Source organism: Peromyscus californicus, unplaced genomic scaffold (genome assembly GCF_007827085.1).
Source record: "Peromyscus californicus insignis strain IS unplaced genomic scaffold, ASM782708v3 Scaffold_4__1_contigs__length_199733344, whole genome shotgun sequence".
Lineage (NCBI taxonomy): Eukaryota > Metazoa > Chordata > Mammalia > Rodentia > Cricetidae > Peromyscus > Peromyscus californicus.
In genome coordinates this window covers 69457650-69482711 of record NW_026294562.1, presented here as the reverse complement: position 1 = coordinate 69482711, position 25062 = coordinate 69457650, and the positions used below count along the sequence as shown (strand labels likewise).

General features: G+C 42.4%; 1 protein-coding gene across 4 annotated transcripts in view; it reads left to right on the top strand.

Annotated features, from left to right (window-relative positions):
- Nucleotides 1-25062, top strand: part of Fank1 (fibronectin type III and ankyrin repeat domains 1) — a 113176-nt gene that overhangs the window by 55710 nt on the left and 32404 nt on the right. For all 4 annotated transcript variants that reach the window (XM_052711874.1, XM_052711873.1, XM_052711872.1 and 1 more), the window contains exon 2: nt 20921-21098. In XM_052711874.1, coding sequence (XP_052567834.1) covers nt 20921-21098 — 178 coding nt within the window. The remainder of the gene's footprint in view (nt 1-20920; nt 21099-25062) is intronic.

Sequence of the window (25062 nt, the reverse complement as noted above, 5' to 3'; positions counted from 1 at the left end):
GCCCATATATAATGCAGGTTTCACAGCTCCAGAAGGTGGGCCAGAGAGGCAGATTTACTGTTCTCTGTGAGCATGAATAATTCTGACTTTTAGCACTTTCCCACTCAGATCAAGTTGGATTTTTTTTTCTTTTTAACTTTGGACCCAAGGTTTAGTTGGGTTTGCAGAAAATATGGCACAGATGCATGAAGGGCAACGTATTTATTGTATGTATTTACAGTGGTATAAAGGAATTAATCATAAAGTTATAGCCAGGCAATTTTACCCAGCTTTAAAGTCCACGCTTCATAATGGTAAGAGTGAAATAATTGGTGATCTAAGTGTGTTTGTTTGCCAGTGAGCTTGCCGAGGCTCTTTAGGAATTTGCCTGAAGAGCTGGAGGGAGGATGGATTTAATTAACGAAACATGGGAACTCGCTGAGGCCGTGGGTTCTGAGTAGACACACGTGAAGCCTGCAGTGACTACTCACTAGTGGTTGCTCCGGGATAGGTTAAAATGGATAGGTTGGCTTACTATCTCAGCATTATGCAAAAAGATCTCACAACAGTTAGACCCTCCTGCTCTGTCCTGTATGATTGTTTACATCTTGTTTCTTCTTTTCCTCCTTACCGCACAACATGTTGCTATTGTGCTTGCCTGGGGAGTGTTGGGGTTCGAATGTGAACTCTCCTCATGGGCTTACATGTGTGGACATTCGGTTCCTGCCTTGGGGCACCTGGCTTGGTGGAGCCTTGCTGGAGGAAGAGGTCACTGGAGGTGGGCCTCAAGGCTCTAGAGTCTGACCCTACTTCCTGTTCATTCTTTGTTTTCTGAGTGCAAATGTTGCTTCTTTTCCACTGGATACTTCCCGTGACTGTCATGAGTCCTTCAGCATTCTTTCATCTAAGAAGGCCTTTATTTTTAAAAATTGTTTCTGTGGACTTCATACAGGAACACCCCATCTCCATCACTGTTGCCCCTCCTTCTTTCCAGCTCTTCCCCTGCCCCTTCCCAATCCCAAATTCATGCTCTTTATTATTGTTCGTTCTCTCTCTCTCTCTCTCTCTCTCTCTCTCTCTCTCTCTCTCTCTCTCTCTCTCTCTTTATATAACCTATTAAATCTGTTTGGCATTGTTTGGATGTACATGTCACCTGGGCTGACCACTTGGGAATGGACAGCCTGTGTGGGGATTCTTCCCTGGAGGAAACTGCTTCTCCCCGTCCCAGCAGCCACTGAGCATCTGTAGCTGGTCCTCTAGAGGTGGACCGTGGAGTCCTCTGTCCCCACTGGCATGTCAGCTGGTAGTGTCATTACACTGGTCTTGTTCACGGGTGCATTTTACCTGTCATGTCTCACAAATTCAGGAACTGAAAACTGAATTTAGTAAAGCAGTCTCTCATAATTGGAGGGAATTCGTACCTGTCCTAACCCTCTCTGGCTACCCTTGACTGGTGAGGATATGAATTCCTAAACCAGCCCGGCAGTTCCCTAGTCCATGGTAGCTGGATCCTGTGGTGAGACAGTGTATAAGTCTGTAAGAATCACCAGGCTGTCCTCTAATAAGGACCTTACGTTCCCTTCAGTGGTGGGTGAACGGGGCCGCTGCTGAGTGTTTCTTGGCATTTGGTGGTCAGGTCTTTGAATCTTATCTCTTTTAGCCATTGAAACTGCATTGTGGTATCACCTCCGTGTCATTTGCGTCTCTGAATGATGTGATATGGTGCCCTTTACATATATTAATTTTCCATCCTTGTTTCTCTTTGCTGAGGTGTCTATTTAGATCTTAACTTCTTAGTTAGGCCATTGTGTCATTGCTGAATTTTAACGAACGCTTTGTAGACTTGGGGTTTGTCTTCTAGCAGATATGTTTTTGCACTTTTTTTTTGGGGGGGGGAGGTTTTCAAGACAGGGTTTCTCTGTGTAGCTTTGCGCCTTTCCTGGAACTCACTTTGGAGACCAGGCTGGCCTCGAACTCACAGAGATCCGCCTGCCTCTGCCTCCCGAGTGCTGGGATTAAAGGCGTGCGCCACCACCGCCCGGCTGGTTTTTGCACTTTTTAATTGGTGGTATGCTCATTTCAATCTTGTTTCTGAAGGGAATTTTTGCAGAGTTTACACTTGTAGGCTGACAGCGATTTTTCTTTTCTCTGAAGGTATTATTGCACTGTGCTCAGGTTTCCATTGGTGTCACTGGGAACCTTGGTGTCATCCCAACATTCTTCTTACCTGTTTCCTCTCTAGTTGCTTAGGGATCTCATCATTGCCTCTGATGCTCTTCTGGCTCATTTTGACATGTCTGGGCATGTTTTATTTCCTAAGGTTATGTTATTAATATTCTGTGGGGAGCAGAGGAAGCCCCGAGTGAATGTATGTGGTTGACAGTGGGCATGTCAACGGTCATGGCCATGTCAAGACCTCATAGTCTAAAACCCTTGGGAAAATGGTAAAGCTCACTCCCACCCCAAATTTCAGAGGCATGGCAAAACCTACCCTTCTGGTCTCCATGTGGATGTTGCTGGTGCGTGCAGAGCATGTCCACTGTAGCTTTCTCTCCTCAGATATCTGTGACCAGAATCCACTATTCCCTGAGACACTGCTCCTATTGAGGTAGGCCAAGCCTGTCTCCTTGATCCAGCTGTATACCATAACCCTACTCCTTGTTATCTGTATGTAACAATCCCACCTTTTTGTTTAGCTGTATGCAATAACCCCACCTTCTCTGTTCAACTCTATATAATAAACATGCTGACTTCCAGGATGCTGAGGCTTCTCCATCAGAGAACCCAGTCTAGGTAGGTTTTTTCCCCCTGCTGTGTGTGTGTCTTTTCTTCGTTCTCTTGATACCCCCCAGTCAGGTCTATCCCTGGAAGCGTGCAAGAATAAGACAGTATATGTATCTTAATTAGTTATGATGCACTTTCCTTTAAAATCTTGTCTGTCTTCCATTCCTATCATCATCTTTTCCTGTCTGGCTCACTCTCCTCATGCTATTTTCATATTCTATGTTTTATATTTTTAGGTGTTATTTTGTATCCTGAGTAAATTCTTCAGATATATAATTATCTCTCCCTTCCCCCTCTGCCCTCATCTCCTCCCCTCTCCTTGCCTCTCCCCTCCTCCCCATATCTAGCCTAGGCTGATCTCTAGTTTCTTGTATAGCAGTAGATGACCTTGAACTCCTGATCCTCCTATCCCCACTTCCCAAGTGCCGGGATCACAAGTGTGTGTCGCTACTGTTTAATGTGGTGCCAGGGCTTTGTACATGCAAGGAAGGCATTTCGCCAACGGAACTGCAGTCCCAGCCCCATGGTTATCTTTTCACCTGTGCCAATTTTCTGTTTAACCTAACAACATAGTTTCTTGTTCCAACGATTATTATTATATGTACATAATTTCCATTTGCATTTTCCCTCAATTATTTCTGGCAATTCTTACCTTTTTCCTTGAATATTCAATTAGTAGTTAGAATTCCTATTTCTTTAGTACATAGTTCATGGGCCTCTTGAGTCTGTCTGACGGTCTTAATTTCCCCCTTTCTTGGTCTGTATCCTGGCTGCATGGTTGGTTGCCTTATTTGCTGTGTTACTCTTTGCTCATAGTCTATGTGGCTAACACTGTGTCTCCTTCAGTTGACATGTGGCTCCTCGTCTACAGATAGGAGGACCCATGAACCAGGGCCACTTTACATCTCCCTCCCAGACACTTTTATTGAGGACAAGCTAGTTCTTGGTGCTTGCCAAGCCCGGAGTCCTCACAGCATGGCCGCACGTGGAAATGTACCCCATCTTCCTCTCACACACTGGGTCATTTTTGGCTCTTCATGCTCTATGATTCCCACCTTTCCAGTGTTCCTGCGATGGCCTCTGTGTGCGGAGACATCAGTTCCTATGCTTTCTAGTCCCAGGTCTGAGCTCTGCTCAAGTTCTTTCTTTCTATTTGGCAGAGGAGGATGTAAGGAGAAAGGGTGGGCTGTTCCTCGGTGGTTCTTCTACATTTTGTGAGATCAGCAATGTCCCAAAGGGAGTGTTCTGCCCCAAGCATGATGCTGTGGCCAGACTGTGCACATGACTTTATCATTCTTTTGAAGGTACTTCTACTCTATTCCTATATTACTTAACAATACTGTACTGATCAGTCAGTTCTTTTTTATTAGTATGTATTAATTATATACAATAACAGGCTTCAGTGTGATAGTACATACATGTGGATGATATATTTTGATCTTACCTTTCATTATCCTCTTTTGTTCCTCTCATATATTTACCGATCCTCATCTAAACCATACCTCCATTCTGTTTCCATGTATTTATTTATTTATTTATTTATTTATTTATTTATTTATTTATTTATTTATTTATTTATTTATTTTTTGGTTTTTCGAGACAGGGTTTCTCTGTGTAACTTTGTGCCTCTCCTGGAACTCACTTGGTAGTCCAGGCTGGCCTCGAACTCACAGAGATCCGCCTGCCTCTGCCTCCCGAGTGCTGGGATTAAAGGCGTGCGCCACCACCGCCCGGCTATTTTTATTATTATTATTTTTTGTGACCCAATGTTGCTGAAATTTCTTCCCAGGGGAAGATGTGATGTAAGTGGCATCTACCACTTCTAAGGTCCCAACAACCAACAGAGGCACATTTTCTTCAAAGGTCATTCTGGAAGAATGATAAACTTAATTAATCTAATTAATTAAGCTAATTTAATCAATTAAAAATTAACTGACTAAACTAATCAATAAACAAAAGTTTATTAAGCTTCCTTACAGAACATAGGTGAAGGGTTACTTACAGGGGTGTCTGTGTTCCTCACCCTAAAAAGCCAAACCTGGAAAGCTTTTACCCAGCAGGGATGAGGGCTTTCCTGTAGCTGTCTAGATAGACTCCCTTTGAGTCTCTCCCCTCCATCTGTTTGCTCTAGCCCTTCCTCGAGGCCATGTACAATTAAGGCAGCATTGAATACAGGAGGAGGAGGTAGGGGGCAGCTGCACACTCATGACCCTTTCGGCCCCTCCAGTGTGGGGTGTAAGCACTCAACAAGCCCAGCTATGATGATCTTTTGGCAAGGGGCACCACCAAATATTCCAAGAGAGTGGTTGCTTGGCTCAGAGGACAGTCACTCACAACACCCAGTGAAGTTCATCAGAGTTGCTTACAGGAGCATGGATGAGTGGTTGTTTACAGAAGGATGAACACCTTGCCATTGGTTACACCACTGAGAACACACTGGTCATTCTTGGCTACCTGTTCTTATGCTCTTATGTGGATACATCGCTAGCTCTTATACCTGGTAGCAGAAGACTAGTACTGTACCTATTTGCTTACACAGACAGAGATCTTTGCATACAGGTGGCAATATGTAACCAAATGAAAACCCTATGCCAAAGCTTAGCTGTGCTTCCAGGTCTTTGCCATAAAATATTCGGCACCATAGTTGTATGGCTATGCAAAGTGAAATGCACAACTTTGGCTGAAGTTTTGTCTATAACAAATTACTGTATGGAGAGTTTATTTTTAAAGGTTGAGTTGAAGTCACATAGCCCATTATATAAAGTATACATTTATAGTCCATTAAATTAAAAAGACAAGTTGCAAAGTATTACCTCTTTGTGAAATGTTGTCCATACTAATAACTCTTTGAATGGTTTTTCCCCCAAGTTATTGCTGGTGGTCATCCCTGGGTGGGCATGTGAGCAGGTGTGATCAAATTCTTATTTCTCTTCATAATTTCATGCCTGTAAACCTAACACTCAGGAGGCAGAGGCAGGAGGATTGCAAGTTCAAGATCAATCTGTGCCACATAGCAAGACCCTGTCTCAAAAACCAAGATGAAACAAACTAAATTGCTTGGTTTTTCTTTTCTCAACAATGAATAGGGGTTGTTTTTATATCAGAAAAGATGATAAAAGTATTGCCATTTTTTGGGTAAAAGTGCTAAATAAGAAGGAAGTATTTTTAAAGTTTCTAATTCTGAATATCTGTTTTTGTTTTTAAAAGGTAAGACAACGAAGCATGCTTTCTAGAACTCCACTCACTGCCTGGCAGCAGTGACGATCCTAGTTGAGCGAGGTTGTACCTCACTGCCACACATGCCAGCTTACATTCGGAAGATTCTCTGCCATTTGAGCTTTGAGAGGGACGTGCGATTCCATACTGCAGAGAGTGCTGTGTAAACAAAATTCCAAGATCATTCCAAGTAGAAGCGTTCTACGCATTTTAAGAACGTTTAGACGGAGAGGAGAGGCTGTTAACTGAGAGAATCAGGAGAAGGGGTTGAGGATGGAGGTTGGAGTGGGTGGGAAAGGGAAGCAATACCTGGTGGGAAGATTAAAAAAGATTTATTCATACCCAATCTGAGAGCAAAGCTGTACACTTGTAACCCGTGCAGAGAAGGGAAGTAAATCTGTTTTCCAACGGCTTTATACATAGGCGGGGAGGCTTTCTGGAATGATCTAGTGGCTGCCTTTGAGTTCTGTTTGCAGAGCAGGTTTAGTTACTGCCTGCCACAAAGGGTGTGGACATGAATCTTGGCTGTGGAAGACTTGCCTGGAACCAAGCAGCAGATAAATATGACAACATTGCCCCAGTAGGAGCAAGGGGTTTCTTATACAGGACATTGTTCTGATAGATGCAAAGAACAATGGCCACTGTTGATAATTAATGCCTAATTTATGATCTTGGTTCTTTCTATATTGGCTGTGAAAGGTTGTTTATTTTTCTGCATATACCCCATAACCTGCTTAGAATGAGTGTGCTGGGGGGAGGGGAAGGGTCATCATATAGGCATAGAATTTGTTCTTATGTGTAAGTAATGTCACCCAACCTTTCTGTCTGTCCTTTTGTTTTGATTGCAAATGGTTGTAGCAAGCTGTAGGAAGCAGGGGTGGTTAGACTGCCCATTTGTATGAGGCAGGGAAATGATACAGGTCGACACAAAGGCAGTTCTCAGTCTATGGGTCTTGACCCCTTTGGGGGTGGCATATCAGGTATTCCACATGTCAGATATTTACGTTGTGATTCACAACAGGAACAAAATTACAGTTATGAAAATAATTTTGTGGTTGGGGTCACCACAATATGAGGAACTGTATTAAAGGATCGCAGCATTAGGAAGGTTGAGAATCACTGTTGTAGAGTTTCTAGTGCCTTTAGAGGTTGATGTTAATCCAGCCTGATGATGATGGTGGTGGTGGTGGTGGTGATGATGATGATGGCTGAACCTTTCTCCAGAGAACTTTCTATTGGCCAGACCATTCTGTTGCTGGTACAATGATGGGATTTGCTTTTAGGTTTCATCTTCATTGGATAAGTTTTCAGAGCACGTCACTGGCAGCAGAAATGGAGGAATGGTCCTCATCCGTGTTAGGATGTTCTTCATGTTCTCTCTGAGGGGTGGACTCACATGTCCACCGACACCCTAGTCTTTCCCTCTCACTTCAGTGACCACAGTGTGGTAAGCTTTTGACAGGCAGAGGGCTCCTTAAGGTTTGTGTCTCCTGAGGACCACTGACTCCGTGAGTGCTGGAGCTGACTGTAGTCAGCAGAGGCCCACCACACAGTGACATTGAAAAAGAAACTGAGGACCGGAGAAAGGGCTCAGCTGACAAAAGTGCTTGCCACAATCTGAGTTCCGTCCTCAGAACCCATGTAAAAAGCCAGAAGCAGTGGTGTGCATCTGTAATCCCAGCATGCCTATGTCAGGATGGGAGGCCTAGACAGGAGACTTGGCCAGAAGCTCTCAGGGCAGCTACCCTGGACTGAAGCCACAGAAACAAGAGAGAGACTGCTTCAGCAAGATGGAAGTCGTTCTGGCCTCCATCCATGTGCTGCAGCACACGGATGCTCTCCCCACTAGTTTTGTTTTTCAAGATGGGGTTTCCCTGAGTAGCCCTGGCTGTCCTGGAACTTGCTCTGTAGACCAGGCCAGCCTTGAACTCAGATCCACCTACCTCTGCCTCCCAAGTGCTGGGATGCACCACACTATTGTGTTCCCCAATATATGGTGCACCCTAATATACTTATCCGGGGTCAGAGAACAGAACAGCCACTAGATATAGAGGCCAGAAAATGGTGGCACACACACCTTTAATCCTAGCATTCCGAAGGCAGAGATCCATTGGATCTCTCTGAGTTCAAAGCCACACTGGAAACCGCCAGGCATAGTGACTCACACCTTTAATCCCAGGAAGTGATGGCAGGAAGCAGAAAGGTGTATAAGGTGTGATGATCAGGAACTAGAGTCTGGTTAAGCTTTTAGGCTTTTAGCAGCAGTTCAGCTGAGATCCATTTGGATGAGGACTCAGAGGCTTCCCGTCTGAGGAAACAGGATCAGCTGAGGAATTGGCAAGGTGAGGTGGCTGTGGCGTGTTGTGTCTCTCTGATCATTCAGCGTTCACCCCAATACCTGGCTCCCAGGTTTATTTTTTTTATTAATAAGACCTTCTAACAATTCATGCTACACTACCCAGCTTTTTTTTTTTTTTTTTTTTTTTGGTTTTTCGAGACAGGGTTTCTCTGTGTAGCTTTGCGCCTTTTCCTGGAACTCACTTGGTAGCCCAGGCTGGCCTCGAACTCAGATATCCGCCTGGCTCTGCCTCCCGAGTGCTGGGATTAAAGGCGTGCGCCACCACCGCCCAGCTTATTTTTTTTTTTTTTTTTTAAGAAAGCAAAAGGACAGAGAATTTGGGATGGGGGGCACAGAAGGAAAACAGCAGTGAAGGCAATTCCGGACAGTGGCTGCTAATGCAATCACAGTTACTGTACTGCAAAACTGGGCAGTTTTCAAGATTTTTGGGTCAGTATACACTACTCCATTTTATTTGTGTGGATTATAGAGGTTCCCATTGTGTGACTGATTTCTGTTACTCAATAGATTAAGAGTTTGTAACAGGTACCTTTGAAGACACTTGACTAGCCCCAGAGTTAAGGAGACCATTGTCATCTCTTGGGAAATGACTCACATGAACTGCCTGATAGGCTCACTTAAGTTTTTGAACTCTCATGATAGAGGAATTGGGAGTGTCTGCATTTAACTATGTCCTGACATTCAGCACATAGTTAAGGCTAGCATCAAACTCAAAGCAATGCTTCTGCTTCCTGAGTGCTGGGATTACAGGCCTGTGCCATCATGCTTGGATCTCTGTGCATATTGGAAGTTATTCTGTGTATTTTTCATAACTACTGATGAATTATAAACACACAATCTACATGTGATGAGGTCTGACAGCCATAGGATAAAATGTGGTGTTTCTCATTGTATGTTCAAACTCTGCTCATCTCTCATGGTTAGATTAACTGTAAGCACATGTAAAACAGAATCTCCTATCAGATGAGCTGAAATCAGGCATGCACTGAATGGGGGGGAGAGTGAACGATCCTTGTGTACTGTCCTCCAGGGCCTGGCTTCCACCTGGATAGAAGTGTCGCTAAAATACAGGGACACCCAAGACAGGCAGCCCTCCTGGGTTTCTGAGTCTGACCTTGACAAGAACGCTTGAGACTCTGGGAGTCTGGTTTGCTGGTGTACCCATCTAGGGCATGTGCATAAGGCAGAGCGAGGGTATCGACTCCTCAGTGCACCTAGGACCTTGTTTTTCTGTAAGTAAATCACACCAAGTACATAAAGTGTTCGCATGCTGCCACATGAGTGGCATGTAGTTTAAAGAATAGTGTTGCCAATTAAATCACTTTTCCTGTGTTATATTCCTTTGGTTTCTTTCCCTGATAGAGATTCCATTTTAATGGTTAAAATTACATTTATTTTGTGTGCATGTGCATACCAATTAAATCACTTTTCCTGTGTTATATTCCTTTGGTTTCCTTTCCCTGCTAGAGATTCCATTTTAATGGTTAAAATTACATTTATTTTGTGTGCGTGTGCATACACACATGCCATGACACATGTGGAGACTTTTAGAAGTCATTCCCTCCCCCAGCACTTGGGTCTTGGGAATCAAACTCCTCATCAGGCTTGGCAGCAAGCACATTTACCTACTGAGCCATCTCTCCAACCCTTATAGATGTTAAAACCCAACTTTATGTACACTGTATCATTTTGTAAATATTGTTTTATAACTCTTAGCAACTCAACCTCCCAGTTATCTTTAGAATGAATGAATTGTAACTTTATCTTAATGGCTACATAGTATTTGAGTATACAGACCGTTCATAACTCATGCTGGCCACTTAGGTAGTTTTCAGTCCCATCCCTCAAAGCTGCTGTGACCCCTTTTGCACATGTTGGGGTTCTCACCGGCAATGGGATTGTGAGCTTATGAGAACAGGAATCCTGAGCAGCCCTAAGTTGCTTTCCCAAGAGATCTCCCAGTTCACACAGTTGGGCATGGTCTAACCCTTGCCTTCCTCCTCCTTGCTGTTGGGAAGTTCCAGTTTAGCAAGTTCACCCTGTGTGAAACATGCTGTTTGGATTGTGCTGTGTCAACTGTGTTGAATGTCAAGAAGGACAGTTACATTTTACTGTCACCCCTCTTGTGTGGAACTCTTGGCAAGGTCCTCAGTTGCACCTTCCCTAAGGATTTACGCAAACAAGCCTTACACATTGAGACATTTTCCTGTTGCTAGGAGCAAGACCATTTCTCAGTGTGAGTTAAACTTCAGTGACACACTGTGTCAAAGGAATGTATGTGACAATTTGACTCTTCACATCTAATTTCAGAGATGACTTTACCAGAGTCATCCATTGTTCATCTCACAGGAAAGTGGTCAATCTGGGAAGGAACACAGACTTTGGAATTAGGGACCTGGCTTGGAAGCTCCACTCCCTACACACCAGGTGTGTAGCCTTGAATGAGCTGTGTTCCCTCTTTGATCCTGGTACTCCAGCTCCAGGTGAATCAAGATTGCCAAGTCCCCAGCAGGTCAGACACTGTGATGGAGTGCCCTGCATGACTCCATGCTTAGAGTCAGTCTGAGCATCAATAGAGAAAAGAAATGCTTTGAAAGCTCAATTTCTGACTTTGCCTATGACCTGTTACTCATATGGAATTTCAAGTAGAGCTTCTGTGTAGCAAAAACATTCACCAAGTAGGTCTGTGAAATCCTTTGTAAACTTTAGTAACTTTTCAATGTCTGTTGTAGAATATTAAGGTGTGTTACTTTTGTTTATGTTGCATTTGTTTAACTCTATGAAGCTGTGTTACTTTGCCTGTCTAAAACACCTGATGGTCTAATAAAGAACTGAATGGCCAATAGCAAGGCAGGAGAAGGGATAGGCGGGGCTGGCAGGCAGAGAGACTATATAGAAGGAGAAATCTGGGAGGAGAAAAGAAAGTAGCCAGAGAAGGAGGAGGACTCCAGGGGCCAGCCACTCAGCCAGCCACAGAGTAAGAGTAAGAGAATGGTAAAAGCCCAGAGGCAAAAGGTAGATGGGGATAATTTAATTTAAGAAGATCTGGCCAAGCTATGGCTGGGCATTTATAATTAAGAATAAGTCTCTGTGTATGATTTATTTGGGAGCTGGGTGGCAGGCCCCCCCAAAGAGCAAAAACAAACAACAAATGTTTTTGTTATTTAGTTTTTCAATGTAAACTTTAGTAAATTTTCAATATTTTTGTTTCTTATTTTTTCTTTACATGAAGTCTGAGAGGGAGGCTGTGGAACATTGAACGAAAATGTCCCCCCATTGCCTCAGGCATTTGAACACATGGTCTACATTTGGTGGCACTGTTTGGGGAAATGTAGGAGCTCAGCCTTGCTGGAGGAAGTGTGTCTCTGGAAGAAGGCTTTGAGATTAAAGCCTCACACCATTTTGCATTTTCTCTGCCAGTTTCATGCTTGTAGTTGAGGATGTGAGCTCTCTCAGCTTCTTGTTCTGGCTGCCATGCCTGTGGCCTGTTGCCACACTTCTTGTCCATGATGGACTCTTATCCCTTTTGCGCCGTAAGCTCAAATACATCAGTCTTTCTATAACCTGGTCATGGTGTTTTACCACAGCAGCAGAAAAGTAAGACAGAGGCAGTATCTTTATTCATGTCCATGTTCCTGGTGAGGAAAAGCTGTGCAGGGCCCGCAGAGGAAGCAATGTTAGAAGCCAAGGGCACTGGTGTAGTGGTGTACACCTTTAATTCCAGCACTTGGGAGGCAAATGGATCTCTGTGAATTCAAGGCTTGCCTGATCTATATAGTGAGTTCCAGAATTGCTAGGGGTATGTAGAACCACCCCCCCTTTTTTTTAAGCTAAGAGTGCATGGAGATGAAAGTGCAGATTAGACATATTGCAAAGCATCAGGTCCATGGTGTGTGCACTCTGCCTGCAGATCCTCTATACCAGCAGAAACGCTTCTCCACTATCTCCTTGCATATAGTTCATGTGTTCAGACCTTACAGAACTTCACTTTATAAAGTCCAGTGGCAGACTTGGTGAATCAAACTTAATTTAGCTGTCTTATTTTTAATGGAAAGTTGAAACCATCTTCACCACATGACTGTTTTTGATATCTGAGTTACATTTTCATCCTTTAATAAGTACTCCTGCGAACATTTTTGACACACACACACACACACACACACACACACACACACACACACACACTCTTACACTTGGTTTTTCCAGACAAGGTTTTTCTGTGTAACAGCTCTGGCTGTCCTGGAACTCTCTCTGTGACTAGACTGGCCTTGAACTCACTGAGATCTGCCTGCCTCTGCCTCCTGAGTACAGGGATTAAAGGCATGTGCCACCACCATCAGGCCACTTTGGATATTTTTAAGATCTAACCTTGGGGACTGGAGAGATGGCTCAGTGGTTAAGAGCATTTGTTGCACTTGCAGAGGACCTGGGTTCAATATCAACCACCCAAATGGTGTGGTTGATGATCATCTGTAACTTCAGTTCTAGGGGATCCTATGCCTTTTTCTGACTTCCACAGTTACCACGCACACGTGTACATACATACAGGCAAAATGCTCACACATAAAATGAATAAATCTAATAAAAAGTTAAAAAAAATCCAACCTGTGGAAATGCTGGTGACCCCCGTGGCATGCTGATTTTGAATATGTTCTGGTTGACAGTTGCTATAGGTACATGCCAAAGCCATGAGGAATTGTCTGCCTGTTCATGTAACCTTCCCTCAGTATACTGTCATCCTGATGGACCATCTGCCCCTGGAGGCCCGGTCACAGATGTCCCCTGCTGATGAAACCTGATTCTAGTGTATAGTCAGGTGTGTTTTCCAGAGACGAGTTAAGTGATATATCTGCTTTATGGTGTATATATGCTTTATGGTGATATATCTGCTTTATTCACATGAAAAATGGACTAACTTGTTTTTCATCTTTATAATCTATTTTTTGTGGTCCTAATCATAGATACTAATTTCAGAGTTCAAACACCCTAATCTCACCGTAGCTTTGAATTGTGGCCAGCAGATTGTCATAAGAATGCTTTGCGGCCTGGTAGTCACTCATTTATTTATCTTCTCCCCTGAAATTGGCACATTTCTGTTCAGGACACTCTAACAATCCCTTTAAAACCTCAGGAAGTGAAGGCCTAAAGCTGTAGCGAGGTTTGCATGAGCCATCCTTTTCTGCACTGGGGCCTGTGGTTTGTAAGTAACGGCTTTTATCACCAGCTTCTCATGGCCTTGGAGTGATGCCTTGTGGGCTTTTCTGAGTGCTCACAGGGACTGAATGGTGACAGTGAATGGAACTGTCACGATTTCATATTCACTATTTATCACTTGGCAAATGGCTCCAGGGGTATAAAATTGTTTTATTTGTCATGTTTTCTGGAGGATTTTATTACAGAAAGCTTTTATGGTGCGTAGCATACATCCGTTACGATTGTCCTTTGGAGGGGCTTGCAGTTGATTTTTCCATCTTTTCACTTTTTAGAGACTTTTAAGAAAAGTTGGATAATCCTACCAGTTATATAAAGGAATCATGAAGAATTGAGTACGTCTCTTTTTATCTTTGTCTGAAAACTTTAGAAAAGTTCAACTTTAAGCCTACATTTGTGAGACAACATTTTAGGATCAAGTCTGGTTATCACATGTGAAACAAAATCACCTTTGCAAAGATCTGGTACTTACACCAAGTTTTCTCTATAAAAATAGAGTATCATGGCCTAAGGATGTAGTTCAGTTGGTAAATTACTTCATTATTTATATTTATGATATTTAATTATGTGTATGTGTGTATCCATGTGAATGTATGGCACTTGTGTGTGGTGCCACAGAAGTTAGATTGCTTATAATAAAGATAATAAAAATATTTACATCATATAAATAAATTTGGCAAAAGTTAAGTGAATTGCAGGCATCAACTGCTTACAATAGTTCCTGGTGCAAACCATCAAAGAAGCTTGTTGCTGTTGCTGGGCCCATGGCTTGCTGTTTCTGTCAGTGCTTACCAAGGCTCTAATCATGGCTCTCTGTCCCAGCGATACTTCACATTGGCCACTGTAATGTTTTACAGTCCTAATACAAGCACCTAAAATGTGTGAGCATGAGAGAGAGAGAGAGAGAGAGAGAGAGAGAGAGAGAGAGAGAGAGAGAGAGAGAGAAAGAGAATAAATGCATGTCAGTATATTAGGATGGAAACTCCTGGTTGGTGTGTATGTATTTTTAATTGTGTATATGTATGTGTGTCTGTATGTGGTTTGTGCAGTGCAGGTGCCATCAGGGGCCAGAAGAGGGTGTCAGATCTCCTGGAGCTGCTGTTACAGGTCTTTGTGAATCACCTGACATGAGTGCCAAGAACAGAGCTGGACTCCTCTGGAAGAGCAGTAAACACTCTTCACTGAGCCATCTTTCCAGTCCTATTTTTTTTCTTCCGTGGCGGTTTGGGGAACAGGTTCTGTACTGTATGTATTCCAGGCTGAGTTGAAACTCATGATCCTCCACTTGAGTGCTGAGGTTACAGGTAATGTGCCACTATGCCTGGCTGACACCACTGTTCTCACCATGGGGAAAGCACACACAGCCTTGGCATAATACTGTGAGGACTAAACAACTTGTCACATTCTTCCAGGTTGCCTGAGAAACAAAGCAAAACAATAGTTTTATATCACCTACTATTTCTCTTGTAGAAACCTTAACTACCACTTCCCCTTGCCCAGGACTTCTATTCATGCCAACTACTCAGTTTCTGTCTGGACTTTGTAGTGTCTGTGAAGCACATTTCTCTCTTCTGAGTGGATGCTGCTAACCTTTGCTGGTGGGATGGGTGGAATTGGCAGTGGTCTTAGGCTCCCTGATTAGACATTGGGGTCACGACAAGGATAGTTGATGGGGCTGTATGGGGTTAACAGCCTGAGACTGGGGTCTCTACTTGAAGGGTGAGCTAGAAGTGGGGCACAAAAAAGGCAGGCACAGGACATGTGTTTCTTAGGCTGGTCACAAAGGTGGTGCATCTTGCTAAGTTTAGTGTGAAAGCAAAAGACAATGGATAATGCCATTGATGGTTAGGTTAGCTTGACAAGTGGTGGTGTTCTGGGCCAAGCATGTACATGTATTTGTCTTACAGAAGCTTCTCAGTTTCAGGAGGTCTCATTTATTAATTGTTGCTCTCAGTGTCTGTGCTACTGGTGTTATATTTAGGAAGTGGTCTCCTGTACCAATGCATTCAAGGCCACTTCCCACTTTCTCTTCTATTAGGTTCAGCGTAACTGGATTTATATTGAGGTCTTTTCACTTGGACTTGAGTTTTGTGCATGGCAATAGATATGAATCTATTTGCATTCTTCTGCATGTCAACATTCAGTTATGCCAACACCATTTGTTAAAGATGCTTTCTTTTCTCCACTGTACATTTTGGCTTCTTTGTCAAAAATCAAGGGTTCAGCTGGGCGGTGGTGGCGCAAGCCTTTAATCCCAGCACTCAGGAGGCAGAGGCAGGTGGATGTCTGTGAGTTCGAGGTCAGCCTGGTCTACAGAGCGAGTTCCAGGAAAGGCACAAACTACACAGAGAAATCCTGTCTCGAAAAACCAAAACCAAAAACAAAAAAAAATCAGGAGTTCATAGATGTGTGGATGAATGTCAGAGTCTTCAATTCGATTCCATTGGTCCACATGTCTGTTTTTATGTCAACACCAAGCTGTTTTTATTACTATAGCTCTATAGTAGAGCATGAAGTCAGGGATGGTGATGCCTCCAGAGGTTCCTTTATTGTAAAGGATTGTTTTGGCTATTCTGTTTTTTTTTTTTTTTCCTATATGAAGTTGGGTATTGGTCTTTTGAGGTCTGTGTATAATTGTGTTGGGATTTTGATGGGGATTGCATTGAATCTGTAGATTGCTTTTGGTAAGATTGCCATTTTTACTATGTGATCCTACCTATCCAAGAGCATGGGAGATCTTTCCATTTTCTGATATCATCTTCAATTTCTTTCTTCAAAGACTTAAAGTTCTTATCATACAGGTCTTTCATTTGTTTGGCTAGAGTTACCCCAAGATATTTTATGTTATTTGTGACTATTGTAAAGGATGATGTTTCCCTGATTTCTTTCTCAGCCCAGTTATCATTTGTATATAGGAGGACTACTGAATTTTTTGAGTTAATCTTGTATCCCACCACGTTGCTGAAGGTGTTTATCAGTTGTAAGAGTTACCTGGTAGAATTTTTGGGGTCACTATGTATACTATCATATCATCTACAAATAGTGAAAGTTTGATTTCTTCCTTTCCAATTTCTATCCCCTTGATCTCCATTTGTTGTCTTATCGCTCTAGCTAGAACTTCAAGTACTGTATTGAATAAATATGGGGAGAGTGGACGCCTTGTCTTGTTCCTGATTTTAGTGGAATTGCTTTGAGTTTCTTTCCATTTAATTTGATGTTGACTGTGGGCTTGCTGTAAATTGCCTTTATTATGTCTAGGTATGTTCCTTGTATTCCTGATCTCTCCAGGACCTTTATTATGGAGGGGTGTTAGATTTTGTAGAAGGCTTCTTTTTCAGCATCTAATGATCGTGTGCTTTTTTTCTTTCATTTTGTTCATATGATGGATTACATTGACAGATTTTTGTATGTTAAACCATCCCTGTATCTCTGTGATGAAGCCTACTTGATAGTGGTTGATGATTTTCTTTCTTTTTTAATTTTAAATAAACATTTTTATTTTATAATCAATTTAATTTTACATATCAGCCACGGATTCCCCTTGATGTGTTCTTGGATTCGGTTTGCCAATATTTTATTGAGTATTTTTGTATCAATGTTCATGAGGGAGATTGGTCTGTAATTCTCTTTCTTTGTTGCATCTTTGTGTGGTTTGGGTATTAGGGTGACTGTAGCCTCATAAAAAGAGTTTGGCAATGTTCCTTCTGTTTCTATTGTGTGGAACATTTGTGGAATATTAGTATTAGTTCTTCTTTGAAATTCTGGTAGAATTCTGTGCTAAAACCATCTGGCCCTGGGCTTTTTTTGATTGGGAGACCTTTAATGACTGCTTCTATTTCCTTGGGGGTTATAGGTCTATTTAAGTTGTTTATCTGGTCTTGATTTAATTTTGATAAGTGGTACCTATCCAGAGAATTGTCCACTTCTTTTAGATTTTCCAATTTTGTGGAGTACAGGTTTTTGAAGTATGACCTAATGATTCTCTGGATTTCCTCAGTGTCTATTGTTATGTCCTCCTTTTCATTTCTGATTTTGTTAATTTGGATATTCTCTCTTTGCCTTTTGGTTAGATTGGATAGGGGTTTGTCTATCTTGTTGATTTTTTTTTCAAAGAACCAACTCTTTGTTTCATTGATTCTTTGTATTGCTCTCTTTGTTTCTATTTTATTGATTTCAGCTCTCAATTTGATTATTTCCTGGCATCTATTTCTCCTGGGTGAATTTGCTTCTTTTTGTTCTAGAGCTTTCAGGTGTGCTGTTAAGTCACTAGTGTGAGATTTCTTCAAATTCTTTATGTGGACACTTAGTGCTATGAACTTTTCTCTTAGTGCTGCTTTCATAGTGTCCCATAAGTTTGAGTATCTTGTGCAATCATTTTCATTGAATTCTAGGAAGTCTTTAATTTCTTTATTTCTTCCTTGACCCAGTGGTGGTTCAGTTGAGTGTTGTTCAGTTCCCATGAGATTGTAGGCTTTCTGTAATTTGTGTTGTTGTTGAATTCTAAATTTAAGTCATGGTGATCCAATAAGATACAGGGAATGGGGCTGGAGAGATGGCTCAGAGGTTAAGAGCACTGACTGCTCTTCCAGAGGTCCTGAGTTCAGTTCCTAGCAACCACATGGTGGCTCACAACCATCTGTAATGAGATCTGGTGCCCTCTTCTGGCCTGCAGACATACATGCAGGCAGAACATTGTATACATAATAAATAAATAAATCTAAAAAAATAAAATAAGGCTGGTCCTTTTTAAAAAAAAAAAAAGATACAGGGAGTTATTCCATTTTTTTTTTTTTTTTGGTATCTGTTGAGATTTTCTTTGTGACGAAGTATGTGGTCAATTTTAGAGAAGGTTCCATGGGATGCTGAGAAGATACATTCTTTTGTGTTTGGGTGGAATGTTCTATAGATGTCTATTAAGTCCATTTGAGTCATAACATCTATTAATTCCCTTATTTCTCTGTTAAGTTCCTGTCTGGCAGACCTGTCCATTGGTGAGAGTAGGGTGTTGAAGTCTCCCACTATTAGTGTGTGGGATTTGATATGTGATTTAAGCTTAAGTAATATTTCTCTTACAAATGTATTTGGGGTATATATGTTCAGAATTGAGACTTCATCTTCATGGATTTTTCCTGTGATGAATATGAAATGTCCCTCTCCATCTCTTTTGATTAATTTTAATTTGAAGTCTATTTTGTTAGATATTAGGATACCTACACCAGCTTGTTTCTTAGGTCCATTTGATTTGAAAATCTTTTCCTAACCTGTTACTCTGAGGTAGTGTCTGTCTTTGAAGTTAAGGTGTGTTTCTTGTATGCAGCAGAAGGATGGATCCTGTTTTTGTACCCATTCTGTTAGCCTTTATCTTTTTACAGGTGAATTGAATCCATTGATGTTAATGGATATTAATGCCCAGTGATTGTTAATTCCTGTTAATTTTTGGTGGTGGTGTTGTTGTTAGTGTGTATGTGTTTCCCTTCTTTGGGATTTGCTGGTGTGAGATTATCTATTGCCTGTGTTTTTGTGGTTGTAGCTAATTTCCTTGGGTTAGAGTTTTCCTTCTAGTACTTTCTATAGGGCTGGATTTGTTGTTAGGTATTGTTTAAATCTAGTTTTGTCACAGAATATCTTGTTTTCTCCATTGATGGTGATTGAAAGCTTTGCTGGGTAGTCTGGATTTGCATCTGTGGTCTCTTAGTGTCTGCAAAACGTCTGTCCAGGACCTTCTGGCTTTTAGAGTCTCCATTGAGAAATCGGATGTAATTCTGATAGGTCTGCCTTTTCATGTTACTTGGCCTTTGTCTTTTGCAGCTCTTATTATTCTTTCTTTATTCTGTATGTTTAGTGTTTTGATTATTATGTGGTGAGGAGACTTTTTTTTTTTTTTGGTCCAGTCTATTTGGTGTTCTGTAAGCTTCTTGTACCTTCATAGGCATGTCTTTCTTAAGATTGGGAAAGTTTTCTTCTATGATTTTGTTGAATATATTTTCTGTGACTTTGAGCTGGAATTCTCCTTCTACCCCTATTATTCTTAGGTTTGGTCTTTTCGTGGTGTCCCAGATTTCCTGGATATTTTGTGTTAAGAATTTGTTGGGTTTGACATTTTCTTTGACTGATGAATCTATTTCCTCTATCCTGTCTTCAATGCCTGAGATTCTCTCTTCCATCTTTTGTATTCTGTTGGTTGTGCTTGCATCTGTAGTGCCTGTTTGTTTACTCAGATTTTCCATTCTCAGAATTCCTTTGTTTGTGTTTTCTTTATTGCCTCTATATCAATTTTTAAGTCTTGAACTGTTTCCTTCACCTGTTTGATGGTTTTTTTTTCTTGGCTTTCTTTTTTTTTTTTGAGGGATTTATTGATTTCTTCCAATTTTTTGTTTGTCTTTTCCTCCATTTCTTTAAGGGTATTTTTCATTTCCTTTTTAAGGGCCTCTATCATCTTCATAAAGTTATTTTTAAGTTCGTTTTCCTCTGCTTCATCTGCATTGGGGTGTTCAGGTCTGGCTGTTGTAGAACCACTAGGTTCTGGTGGTGCCATGTTGCTCTTTATGTTGAATGTATTCTTATACTACTGTCTACCCATCTGGGTTTGGGCTAATTAATAGATACAGGTGTTGGTTCTTCCATGGTGCTCATGGTGCTTTGCCTCTGGGGTGCTCTTCCTCCAATTAGTGCGGGTGGTATCTATGCATGGTAGGGGGAGTGCTCTTACTCCAATCAGTGTAAGTTGAGTCTGTCGGGGGTGGGGGCTCTGATGCTGCTGGGGATGGTGGTACAGCGGTTTGGGGCTGGGATGGGTGGGGGAGGGGCGCAGAATGTGCCCTGAGACCTAGGGCCTAGAGAGCTGGGCTGCCCAGCCGGGAGACCAGCCACTAACCTCTTTCTCCAGTCAGTGCAGGTGGAGCCTGTGCCTCAGGGTAGGGGGGTAGGGGTAGGTTCTGATGCCACTCTTCTTCCAATAGGTGCAGGTGGGGGCTGTGCCTAGGAGGGGGTGGGCTCTGATGCCTCTGGTGGTGGTGGTGGTGGTGGTGGTGGTGGAGCTATGGCTTGGCTGCAGGAGACTTGCCTGCTGCCCAGCGGCTGGGGCTACCCAGTTTCATTCATTCTTAAAGAGTCAGCCAATTGCTGTGCCACAGTAACCCACTTTCTGGAAGGGTCACGTGAATTATAATATCAGTGAAACAGTGCACACCTTCAGGACTGTCGGGGCGCTCATGTGCCTGCTGAGTTTTGTAGCCCTTTGGCTTCTCAGGTGTCACCTTTATTTGAGTGTTCAGTGTGTGGGAAACTGTTGGGTCACCAGGCAGCTATGACCTACCAACTCTCTCTCCCTTCTGGAAATAGGGTCCTGAAATCCCATATTTATCCTTTCAGAAATTGTGCCATCCTCAAAGCCGCATCCTCCTGTCGTGGGCAAAGTGACTCATCACAGCATCGAACTGTACTGGGATCTGGAGAAGAAAGAGAAACGTCAAGGACCACAGGAGCAGTGGCTTCGGTTCTCCATTGAAGAGGAAGATCCTAAGATGCACAATTACGGTGTTATTTACACGTAGGTGCAGACACAGCTGCTCACCTTGCACCTGCTTTCTTCACTGCAGGATGGTTACCCTGGCTCCTCTGAACTTAAAGAATGAGTTCATGAATTTTTGGTAAATGAGCATTAGTGGTTAACTTGGAAATGAACTCTGAGAGCTTCTGTGACTCCTGAAGTATGCTAGTGTATATCACCTATGTCTGAGATGTAGAGGCAGAAAAAAACAAAACAAACCATACTTGGATGATGTGAGCCATGGTTCTTGTCAGGCTGTTTTGTTCCCTTTTTTTGGAGCTGAAACTGAACCCAGGACCTTGTGCTTGCTAGGCAAGTGCTCTACCACTGAGCTAAATCCCCAACCCCGTTTTGTTTATGGACACAAGGTGAAGCAAAGCACTTTTTGTCCACGCCAGCCAGCTGCTCTACTCTCCTGTGACACTGTTGTCCCCTTTATAACTCTCTCTACACAAAACGGCCTCCACTTCAGCCTCGGAGGAGCTAGGCTTGTCCTTACATCAGGGCCTTGCTCTTTATAGTTTTCCTAGCATTATCTTATTTGGCCAGATCCTTCCCAGAATATGAATCCTAGATGAAGCTCCTTCCTCCATACTCCCTCCTCTATGTAAAGGCTGCAGACCTTGCCAGCCTACCTGCCCCACCAGCAACCTTACCTCAAATCCTCATTCAGACACCTCGCAATCCAGCACTGCGCTGGGGATTTCCCACTGGTGGCTTATTCTTTTCTGTCTCACCCCACCCCCACCCCCATGCACATGTGCGTACACACACACACACACACACACACACACACACACACACACACACGCACACTGTTTGGGGTAATGGGAGATGGGTAAGATTTTTGCCTCATGCAGCACTCTGTCCCAGCTCCTAGATAGACCACTGCTGTCTGGCCACAGGCCCTTGCAGAGCTGTGGCTTTCACGAGAATAAGTGCCGTGGGGAGTGGGTCCTGGAGTTGGCTTTCCTTGTCTTCCTGTGTGTCACCTTTGCCTTGACTCCCCTTGGCCACTTAGCCCATTGCCAAATAAAGTCACTTCTTTCTGTGACTTAGGAATGTCAGAGAGATTGCAAGTGTGAGTCTTGCTTAGCCTTCACTGTGGGTGTGGGGTTTATCCCAGAGGAGCCCGGGGACCTCCTCCTACCTTTCTCTGGGGCCCCGGGACATAGAACTGCAGAAACTGACAGGCAGCAGGCTGGCAGCGATGCAGTCGGGATCCAGAATGTTCAGTCAGCCACTCGTCTGCTCTTTCCTCCAGGGCAGTGTGCTGATGTGGGGAGATGGGGGCAGCCTGGATGGTGATGGTGCACTTGGTAACTTTTCTGATCTCATGTCATACCGCTGCCCCCTTCTCTCCTCTTCTATGCCGTGCTCCCTCTACTCCACTCTTGAGTTATTACCTAAGTGGTACAATCCTGATATTTGAGAAGCATTTCTCTGTGTCCAAACAAAAGATAGCGTTTCCAGAGTTGCCATATGAAAATCATTTTGGATCCTGAATCTCTGCTTCAGTTAGGTTTGTACTGCAACAAACACTGTGACCAGAAGTAACTTGGCGAGGGAAGGGTTGATTTCAGCTTACAGTTCCACACCTCACTACATCACTGAAGGAACCTGGAGGCAGGAGCTGATGCAGAGGTCATGGAGGAGTGCTGCTTACTGGCTTGCTCCCCCATGGTTTACTTAGCTTGCTTTCTTACACTCCCAGGACCACCTTCCCAGGGCTGGTCTCTGTGCTCTCCCATAGCAATCATTAGTCAAGAAAATGCCCCATAGTTTTGCCCACAGGCCAAGCTGGTGGGGCATTTTCTCCCAAATAATACCTTCTTCCCAAATGACTTTAGCTTATGTCAAATTGACAAAAAAATTAGCTATCACAGTTCCTAAGATGTTCTGTAATCATGTGATACATTCTACTATTAAGGTGACTGTGGGGCGTTTACCCAACCACCCCCACAGTTCCCCAGAGTTTTCTTGAGTGCGAGCAGCAGGAAATATTAGATAGAAGGATTTATTGCGGAGAATATCGCAGAGAGAAACAGATAGAAAATAAAGGATAGCCTCGAGAGGGCCTGGAACCTATTCCAACGGGCCCCGACTGTCTCTGCCCCAGGGTTTTTATAGAGACGCCAAGGGGTGGAGCAAAAGACCTCCTCCCCCAGCACAGCCAAGTGCAGACCATCTCAGACACCTGCACTCAGGCCCGTGGTCTAATCATCCTCTATGCGGACCTGCTGGGTAAAGCCACGAGGAACCCGAGAACGGGCTCCCACAGGTCCCCCTTTCTTAATATATAAAAAAATAACTATTAATGGCTTACAGCAATCTCCATAGCTGTTACACCTCCCAATATGGGAGTAGAGGATGATAAAGATGGCATTTCTCTTTTGAATATGAATAGACGTTTTTCAACCCAAATTTTTTGCAGTTAACAATTTTCGTTCAAACAAGCGTCTCTGAACTTTTATTCTCAAGCCAGAGACCTTTTTAGGTACAGTAGTATTCTAAACCACACCATTTTTGATGTTAGCTCAGGTTTTTCTGTGTTGCATCGATTTTCCATGGATCTCAGCTGCGGATGCCTTGTGCTGGTTCTGGCGTCCGCCATTCTTAGCTTCTTAGCTTCTTAGCGGCTTCTGGAACTTTTGAAACCATTCAGACTGCCTACTTTGCAGTCTGCTAGGACACTAACTCTGTATCTCAGGTTTTTTCACCATATACATTAAAAATAGACTCACTCTTAACATTTTTTGCCTTGCAAAGCATTTAGACTCACATTCAACATTTACATTGTACAAACTCACATATAACGTATCAACATCTACTTATTTATACTCCTTAAGGAAACTATAGAACGACTTTAGCAAATATATTTCTTATTACTTCTTATATACTTCTTATCTTCTTAATTAAACTTTCATTTACAACTAGTATCTTTACTTCTTACAGGCTTATTACTACATGTCTTAAGACTGCCTTAGATATTTTTTGCAAGCTTATATTCTTAAAGGAACTCTATAGATCTATTTTACAAACTTATATAGGGCTACCATTAGCATATATTTAACTTAGCAAACACCCAAAGATTTCTTAACACAGAGATCTAACAAGAGAATAATTTCTACAAACTCACATATCTTATTTTCATCTTTTTCTACTTCTTACTCTTAATTATCACTATCTCTATTAGAAAAATTCTCTTAACTAGACAGGAAGTACGTACATCATTTCTAAAGTTTAGAATTTATAGTCAGCTTTGTTATAAAGCACTGGGATTTAGTGAGTGTTGTTATAGAATTGTGATAGTTGTTGCTAGGGGACTGTAACATTCTCGGGACAAAGTCACAACCCAAAGTTGCCGAGTTCTCTCGGCCTTTCTGAACCAGCAGAGATGTACTGTCAGCGGTAAACGGTTTTTAACTAGAGGCTGTCCATTCACCCAAATTCATAATAGCTCCCCTAAGTGCTTCAATTCAGACAAATGTTTCTATTACAGCAGTACTTTTGGTTTGTTCTACCAAAAAACTTCACTTCACGCTGAGGGTGAAATTACCGTATTTAGCTGCTGTAAAGCTCTTCACCAAATACTGCACAGCTATTAGGTGATATAAAGTATTTTTCTAAAGGAGCTAGTAAAGCCAAAAGCCGCACAGCTCCAAACTGTACTTAGTATTTTCACTTCATTAGCTTTAACTCCTGATATATTAGCAGCTGTGATATTTAGCATTGATTTCTTATAAGGAACTTTCAGGTGAAGCAACTCTTTTGTAAGACAGCTAGATTTTCTGAAGTTTGTTTCCCATCTATAAAGCAGTCATTTCTTTTTGAATGCCTGTTTCTTATCCCCTTAGTTAGATTTGCAAAAGAATCACTCATTGCAGGCTGTTTGTTCAAGAGGTAAATAATTTTCAATTTCACATAAGTTTCTTCATATCTAAGACAACGTTCAGTGTATAAA